Source organism: Orycteropus afer, unplaced genomic scaffold (assembly GCF_000298275.1).
Source record: "Orycteropus afer afer isolate SDZICR_OR568_19922 unplaced genomic scaffold, OryAfe1.0 scaffold00003, whole genome shotgun sequence".
In the NCBI taxonomy this organism is placed as follows: domain Eukaryota; kingdom Metazoa; phylum Chordata; class Mammalia; order Tubulidentata; family Orycteropodidae; genus Orycteropus; species Orycteropus afer.
In genome coordinates, this window is record NW_006921590.1 from 24,262,693 (window position 1) to 24,271,400 (window position 8,708).

At 38.5% G+C, this 8,708-nt stretch overlaps 1 protein-coding gene across 1 annotated transcript in view; it reads left to right on the plus strand.

Annotated features, from left to right (window-relative positions):
• The window catches only part of LOC103194057 (collagen alpha-4(VI) chain-like), a 169,974-nt gene that overhangs the window by 124,942 nt on the left and 36,324 nt on the right, over window positions 1-8,708 (plus strand). Inside the window, exons 29-30 of the mRNA XM_042780329.1 lie at window positions 313-349; window positions 6,093-6,586. Coding sequence (XP_042636263.1) covers window positions 313-349; window positions 6,093-6,586 — 531 coding nt within the window. The remainder of the gene's footprint in view (window positions 1-312; window positions 350-6,092; window positions 6,587-8,708) is intronic.

Sequence of the window (8,708 nt, forward strand, 5' to 3'; positions counted from 1 at the left end):
ATACAATATTTGTCCTTTTGTGACTGACTTATTTCACTCAGCATAATGTCCTCCAAGTTCATCCACGTTATGCGGTGTTTTGTATAAAATCTTTTAAGTGTTTTAACATGGCCATTGGATCCAGAAATATAACTGTTGGATAGTTTCATCTGCTCTAACAGTTTTTGGGCTTTCTGTTGTAGTTAAAAGCTTCAGATTAGCACTGATAACACACAAAGGACAATTCTAAATCACTAGGGTGAGAAGAAATATAACATACTTCAAATTAAACACTTTTTCCTTTTTTCTTGTCTTGCTCCGTCTTTCTCACAGCCTTGCGAAATTGTCACTCTCACCCGAGAAAACTGCCGTAAGTTGCTTGGGAAAGGTTTACAAGGAGCCAGTGGAGTGAGTGGGGATGGATGATAGGTTGGGGATACAAGTCTCCTGTGGATTTGACTGAGGTTTGGGAGGTGCCATTGTCTATGGTGAAAGATTCTTATGAATTGATATGTTTGATTTGGTAGCCACCTCAGGTAAGTAATCATTTCCAATGTGATCTTGGAAGTTAAGTGATTGAAAAGCTAGCTATCTTAACACTGAAGAAAAATTCCACTGTAAAATACCATGTAATGCAATGATAATTACTTACCTGCGTATCTGTGTTTGGTAGCATAGTGCCTAAAGCACTTGACTGCTAACCAGAAGGCTGGCGGTTCAAACCCACCAGCCACTCCTCGGAAGGAAGGTTGGGCAATCCTACTTCCCTAGTGATACTGCCTCGGAAACCCAAGGAGGGGTCACTATGAGTTGGGGCTGACTCGACGGCATACGAACAACAACAACATATCTGTGTTTTGGTAATCTTTTTATCTCATAAGAAGTTTTATTATTTTTATTTCATTAAATAAGAAGAATCATTAGTAACCCTCCAATAAGAAATATGTCCTGTTTTATTGACATTTTTTTAAAAAATGGAATTATAAATTACCAAATTTTAAGTCATATTTTGTCACACTCCCAGATGGCGATTTATTTGCTGTCTTTAATGTATTGCAGGATATTTGCATCCTGTAATACACACTTTTCTTCACCTACTGGCAATAAAGAGAGACACTGAGTTGGCAAGTAACTTAGTTTGTCATTTTTCTTAGAGGTTACCCTGTGATTTATAATTTTCTCCCCGAGTTTAGAACAGTCCATTCTATCTTGTAACTCTCTTGACTTCCTCACCGTTTAGAGGTTCTGTAACTACACAGTATTTTCCCTCTTTTTGGTTTGTAGTTGGCCTCACTTGTCAATTGATGTCTCTGGTTCCCTGTTTACAATCTTGATAAGCTTATTTTACTTTGGATATGTCTATAGCTATGGTTTCTGGGTTATGTCACCTTGTGTATTGATGGTCGGTTGTTGTTTACTATTTTTGGTTCTCTTTTCAAAGGACTCCCTTTAGTATCTCTTGTAAGGTTGGTCTGGTTTTAACAAATTCCCTTAGTTTCTGCTTATCTGGAAATCTCCTAATTTCACCATCGTATTTGAGGGACAATTTTTCCAGGTATATAATTCTTAATTGAAAATTTTTCTCTTTCAGGGTTTTATATATACTATCCCATTGCCTTCTGGCTTGCATGGTTTCTGCTGAGAAATCAGAGCTTATTCTTACTGGTTGTTCTTTGTAAGTAGTTTTTTGTTTTTCTTGTGCTGCTTTCAGGATTTTTTCTTTGTCTTTGGTTTTGATGAGTTTGATAACATGTCTTGGTGATTTTCTTTTGGGGTCTATCTTTTGTGGGGTTTGTTGGATTCCTAAATGCATATATTCTCATCTTTTATCACATCACATCCTCCAACCAATTTTGGACAATGTGGTTTTACTTTTCTCTTCCTGTTCTGGAATTCCAGTGACACATAGGTTATTCCTTTTGATGGTATCCCACATGAACCTTAGGTTTTCTTCATTTTGTTTTGATCTTTTTTCTGAGTGATCCCTTTCCAAAGAAGTATTCAGGTATTTGTCTTCAATCTCAATAATTCTGTCTTCCATTGGTTCAACTCTACTCCTTTGCACCTTTCAATGTGTTATCTATTTCTGACAATTTAGTATTAATCTTCTGGATTTCTATCTGTAGATTGAGAATTATTTCTAATTTTTCATTTATTTTGTCATTTTGTTCTTGTATTTGTTTCCAAAATTCTTCTAGGGTTTTTTTCTGTGTTTTCCTTGGTCTGTCTCTTAATCCTTTGAAGATACTTAAATATAATTCTTTTGAATTCCTTATCAGAGAGTTCCAATGCTGCTTCTTCCTCGGGGCTATGTTCTGGATCTGCATCCTGCTCCCTTGTTTTTACCACTTTATCTTGCTTCTTTGTGTGGATTGTGATCGTCTGTTGTCTCTGAGACATTGTGGCATTATTGTATTTAGCTCTCTGTTAACTGTTTGTGAAGAGCAACCAAGGATGAGTCAGAGTCTTCTTGGTGGTTGTTTTCATTGGCCCATTGGTGGCAAAGGAAATAGTGGTTCTCACTCAATAAGTGAAGCTGCAGGAGGTGTGGGTGTAGTTGCGTCGTATGGGGACTGTTGCTGTCTTCCACTCAGTTAGACAAAAATAACAATGAATAACCAAAAAACATCAAAAAAGTAAAAGCAAATGGACAAAAAGCACACCGTGTAATCACACAAGAACAGTAACCAAAAAAAAGCAGAAAGGCAAAAAGAAAAAACCCCTGCAATACCTGGGTAGAGGGCAATAAGAGAAAAAAGTAGAGAAGGAGAATAATGAAGAAAATAATGGGAAAAATGCAAAAGGAAAAACAAGGGACAGGGTTAACCACAAGAAAGAAAAAATAGCAACCAGGAACAGGGAAAAGAAAAAAGAGCCAAAAACTAGAACCTGGGAGTGTAAGAATAAAGAATAATAGAAAAAGGACAAAAGTAATAATAACAGTAGTAGTTTTAAAACAGACAAAAACAAACAAACTAAAAACAGAAAAAAGAAAAAAAAAGTCAGGGCAGGGCAGGACAGGACACCCAGGCTCCATCTGAGCACACAGACTGGGATGGAATTCCCTCCAGCCAAGAAGGTGAGTGGGAGTGAGGGATGACCACACCTCTGTTCACCAAGAGAGTGTGGGGTATAAGAGTAACAAGGGGAATGTCACACCTTTCCAGTCGTCTGCGTCTGGAATGTCCTTGCAGTTTCTGGCAAGTGGAGCCTGTTCTTAAGTCCCTGGACTCTGGGAGAATGCTATCACTTTAAAGATCCAAAATGGCCAAGATGCTTGTAAACATTCAAAATGGCTGCACCCTCTGGACAGGCAAAAGTCCACAGCTTCCTCTTTGCTACTTCCCGTTTTATTCACCAGGCATCAGAGCAGTCCTCTGTGCAGTCCCTGGCTAGCTGGGCTGATTTTTAGGTTAATTCTTAGGTCCTACCACCCACTCAGCAGTATCCAACCTGTCTGTGTTGTCAGGATCGCTGCCAGACCACAGCTCCGCATGTCTCCTTTTTTGGTGTTTTCATGCAAATTCTTCTGCTAGTTGGAGTTTAGCCCACTTCGGTATCCTTCCCTTCATGGCTCAGGGGTCCAGGATTATCTTCTGTATCTGTGTTAATTGGTTCCCCTTTTCTTTGTTGAAGAGGGTCTGTGCAGTCTTTCTGCCTATTCTGCCATCTTGCCGGAGCTCCTGAAGTAATTTAGTTGAAAGCTTCGATTTTCTTCACAATCATGTTGCCCTTCTTACTTTAACTCTTCCATGCTCTGTGCCTTCCCATCCAGCTGTCGTCTGGGGGAGATTATGGAATATTTTTTCCTAAAAATCTCAAAAAATAATACCATCAGCATGAGCACTAAAGAAAGGAGTGTCAGAGTTGGCCATGTACATGTTAAATCCCCTTTACATCAAGTAGCACCATGAGGTCAAAAGTAAACAGGAAAATTGGAAAAATATATACAATATAAACACCTAACCCAAGCAAAGGACCCAACTTCCTCACTATATTGTGCTGAAATGTAGAAAATTACTGTTACTCAATTATTTTCATCTACATGCACAGACATTTCATAATGGTTTAATCAAAATATAAAAAGTTCTTTTATCTTGAAATTGGGGAAAAAACATGAACAGGAGATTCAGGAAAGAAAAAATACAAAGAACAATCAATTTATGAAAATATTCTTCTTCACAAGAAGTCAAAGAATAAAAATTAAAACAATAAGATACTCCTTTTGTTTCTCAATTGGAATTTTCCTCCCATATTTTCCTTTTCTCTTTTAAAAACTTTAGTGTGATCAAATATATGCACAAAATATTTGCCATTTTAACTATTTTTTAAGTGCAGAATTCAGTAACATTAATTACATTCACTATGTTGTGTAACCATCACCATTACCCATTTCCAAAAGTTTTCATCACCCAAACAGAATTTCAGTACCCCTTAACAATAACTTTCCATTCCCTTTCCCTCTAGTCCCTGATAACTGCTAACTTTTGCCTGTATGCATTTACCTAGTCTAGATATTTCATATGAATGGGATCATTCAGTGTTTGTTCTTTTGTGTCTGACTTGCTTCAGTCAGCATAATGTTTTCAAGTTCCATTCATGTTGTAGCATGTATCAGAAATTAGGTTTGTTTTATGGTTGAATAGTAGTCCATTGTATATCATATTTTATTTATCCATTCATCTGTTGATTGTCTTTTTGGTTGTTTCCACATTTTGGCTATTGGTGTAAGTGGGAATGTTTTTAAATGGCAAAAAAAAGAAAAAAAAATCCCTACCCAAATTTGGAAATGTATAAAAGTACACATTACTTGTGGTAGTATAAATCAGTACAATGTTTCTGAAGAGCAATTGGACAATAACTTATCAAAATGTATAACTATGGAGATTTATGTTAGGGATATAATTGGACAAATATGCATACATACTTGTACAAGGATACTTACCACATAGGCATATTGGCTGAAAAAATCATAAGACATCTATATAGAAGAATAATACGCAGTCATTGTGAAAGATGACCTTGCTCTAAATTTATCGATGGAATTAAGGATAATTTTAACTTTTTCTTTTTCTAATATTTTTCACGAAAATGAATTACTTTTGTACACATACAATTATGCATAGTATATATAGTTTATAGTTAATATATATTATATATATGTATTATATATATTATATATATGTATTATATATATGTATTATATATATGTATTATATATGGATTATGTATATATAATATATATGGATTATATATATATAATATATATGGATTATATATATATTCTATATATGGATTATATATATATTCTATATATGGATTATATATATAATATTGTGCCAGATATGTGTGTGTAATGTTAGAATAGCTCAGTGTATTAGATTTAAGTTCAGCGAGTGTGAACTAAATCCCCAAGTAACAATGATACAGATGTATTCCTCAAATCAAAGCCTAGAAGAAGTCAGTCTTGGGTTCATATGGATTCTATGGTGCTCAGGGATTCAGGCTCCTTTTATTTTATTGCTTTGCCATTGGTAGGGAGGGTGCTCCTCTCCCCAGATAACTCCAAGGTCCAAGAGAGTTGCTGATGACAGCCATGTCTACATTTCAGCCATAAAAGAAAAGGAAGGAAAGGGGGGAGGGGAGGGAAGGGAAGGGAAAAGAAGAGAAGGAGCAGGACCCTTTTTGGAAGTTGCACCTACCATTTTTCTTATTCAAATGGACAGAACTTAGTAAATTGGCTAGCTTACTTGGGAATGTAGTCGTTATGCCAGGCAGTCATAAGCCCAGCCACAAAATAGCAATTCTATTCCAGAAAAAAGGGAAAATGGTTATGGGAGCTAGAGATCTCTGCCACACACAGGCAGGAATCTGAGAAGGTTACTGCTTGAATTTCCCAAAGGAGATAGTTTTTCATATGGAAGTACTCATATGGAAAAGATACCACTGCCTAAGGAAACTAACAATGCCTTTTTTTTTTTTTTTTTCCTCTCCAAAAATAATTTCATTTTCAGCTTGCTCAATAGGTAAATAATATTCCTCACTCACCTAAATCCTCATCTGTTTGGAGGCTCTTTAGAAATTCCTAAATCTTGTGCATTCATTGTGTCAAGGTGTTTCCAAATGCCCTGCGTTCCCAACCGAAGTGGTCTTTGCCCTGGACATGTCAAATGATGTCTCCCAGTTGGATTTTGAAAGGATGAGAGACATTCTGTTATCTCTGTTGTTGAAGATGGAAATAAGTGAGACTAACTGCCCAACGGGTGCCCGAGTGGCCATCGTTTCATACAGTGACAAAACAGATTACCTGGTTCGCTTCTCAGACTACAAGGGGAAGACTGCCCTCTTGCAGGCTGTTAGGAAAATCCCTCTGGCACAGTCATCTGGCCGCCGGAGTCTTGGGACCACCATGAGGTTTGTGGGGAGACACGCATTCAAACGTGTGCGCTCAGGACTTCTTATGAGGAAGGTGGCTGTATTCTTTGATGTAGGCTGGATCTATGATACAGCTTCCATTAACATAGCTACACTGGAACTCAGTGCACTGGACATTATTCCTGTGGTCATCACCTTCACGAAGGAGCACAACCTCCCAGATGTTCTGTTGGTAAGCTGGGGACACCACTGGTAGGTAGATTGTTGAGAAATTATCACCTACTTGTTACCCCTTGCTCCCTGGGTGGTGCAAAAGGTTAACACCATCAGCTTCTAACCAAAAGGTTGGAGGTTTGAATCTACCCAGAGGTGCCTCATAAGAAAAGCCTGGAGATCTACTTCTAAAATTACTCACTGAAAACCCTATGGAGCACTGTCCTACTCTGACACAAGTCAGATCACCATGAGTCAGGGTCTGCTGCACAATGATGGATTTTTTTAAATCCTTACCCCTTCATCAAGGAGCATATGAGGAATGAGAGCTACTCAGGGGATGAATTCCTCAGATATTGGTGTGTATGCATAGGGGGTAGTGGTGGGATCTGCATGGCACCTATTACTAGTACTACCAACTGGCAATTCTTGAGAGTTTATTCTGTGCTATGTGCTTATAAACATTATTTTATTGTCTTGAGCACCCTATAAGGGAGATGTTACTGTTTATCTCTGCTTTGGGGATAGGAAAATTGAGGCTTAGAGAAGTTAAGTGTATCTTTGAAGGTCAAATATCTAGTTAATGACAGACTGATATTGTACCTACATTGTCTGCCTTCTGAGCCTATGCTTAGCCACCACTATGCTGAACTGTATCATTGGGATAATCATATCATCATTGTAATTTTCTTTCTTTATGTTTTGATTGGGATATAACCTATGTACCCATGTGTTTTGGCAGTGCCTAAGGCACTTGGCTGCTAACCAGGAGGCTGGTGGTTCAAATCCACCAGCCACTCCTTCGAAGGAAGGTTGGGCAATCTACTTCCATAGTGATACCACCTCGGAAACCCAAGGAGGGGTCGCTATGAGTTGGGTCCAACTCGATGGTACATAACAACAACAGGTGCCACTCTGACAAGAATATACCACAAATAGGATGGCTTTAACAAACAGGAGTTTATCCTTACAATTTGGAGGCTTTAAGTCCAAGTTCAAAGTGTTTGGCTCTAGGGGCTGGGTGAAAGCCCCTCAACCTTGGGCTTCAGCTTTGCCTCCTGCTTCTGGCCCACTGGACCTGGAGGCTTTTCTTCCCTCAGCTGCTGGCTGCTGAGGCTGACAAACCCAACGTTGACAAGTAAGAAGGCACAGTCCCGATATTACCAAACCACATGGTAGGCCATTAATTCAAGTCCATTAAAAGTCCCAAGATTGGCAGAGCATGGCAGGCTGCTGAACAACAAGTTGCCTACATGCAGGGTTCAAGTGTGCCATAAGCTAGAGTCCTTCCTCAAAGTTGCTTCTTATATGCTGGAAGCAGCCCACATCCCTAAAGCAGTTACTCAGCTGTTCACAGCAGATTCCACCATGGAGTTGATTGTCAGTCTTATCATGGGGAATAACTACCTCTAGCCACCTAGCCACTCAACCAGGCCTAGCCAAGTTGACAATAATCTTAACTACCACACCATGTAACAAGGTGGGTAAAGTGCACTAATCTTAAGTGTTCAGGAGGATGGATTTTTTATGTATGAACAAGACACGGTTCAAGATACAGCACACTCCCAGCATTGCATAGGTTTTCCTCATGTCCTTTTCCAAACCATCTACTCCCAGGGCAACCAATCTCTGACTTCCATCATAATCAAATACTTTTCCTTTTATGAACCTTCATATAAAGTGGATTAAACAGCATGTACTGTTGTATCTGGCTACTTTCCTTCAATATAATATCCATTCTCCTTGTTGATCCATTTTGTGTCTATCAGTAGTTTCTTCTTTTTTATTGCTCTGTAGTATTCCATCCTGCCTAAGTTGTTTGGCAAAGGCTCACAAAGAGCCAGTGGTGTGACTGGGGATGCAAGATGAGGCATAAGCCACCTGTGGATGTGCCATGTGTACCACAATTTATTTATTTATCTGTTCTTCAGACTTACTTTTCCAATTGAAACTCATGCAGCACATTCTTGTGGAACATCTGGGATGATTTATCAAAATGAAGGGTAATTCTTAAGACATTCCAGGCTGTTCATTAATATTAGATTGACAAGGTTATGACATTGCCAATGGTCAACTGATTTTGACCTCCAAAAATGGAAATGTAAAGCATTTGACTGCTAACCAGAAGGCTGGTGGTTCAA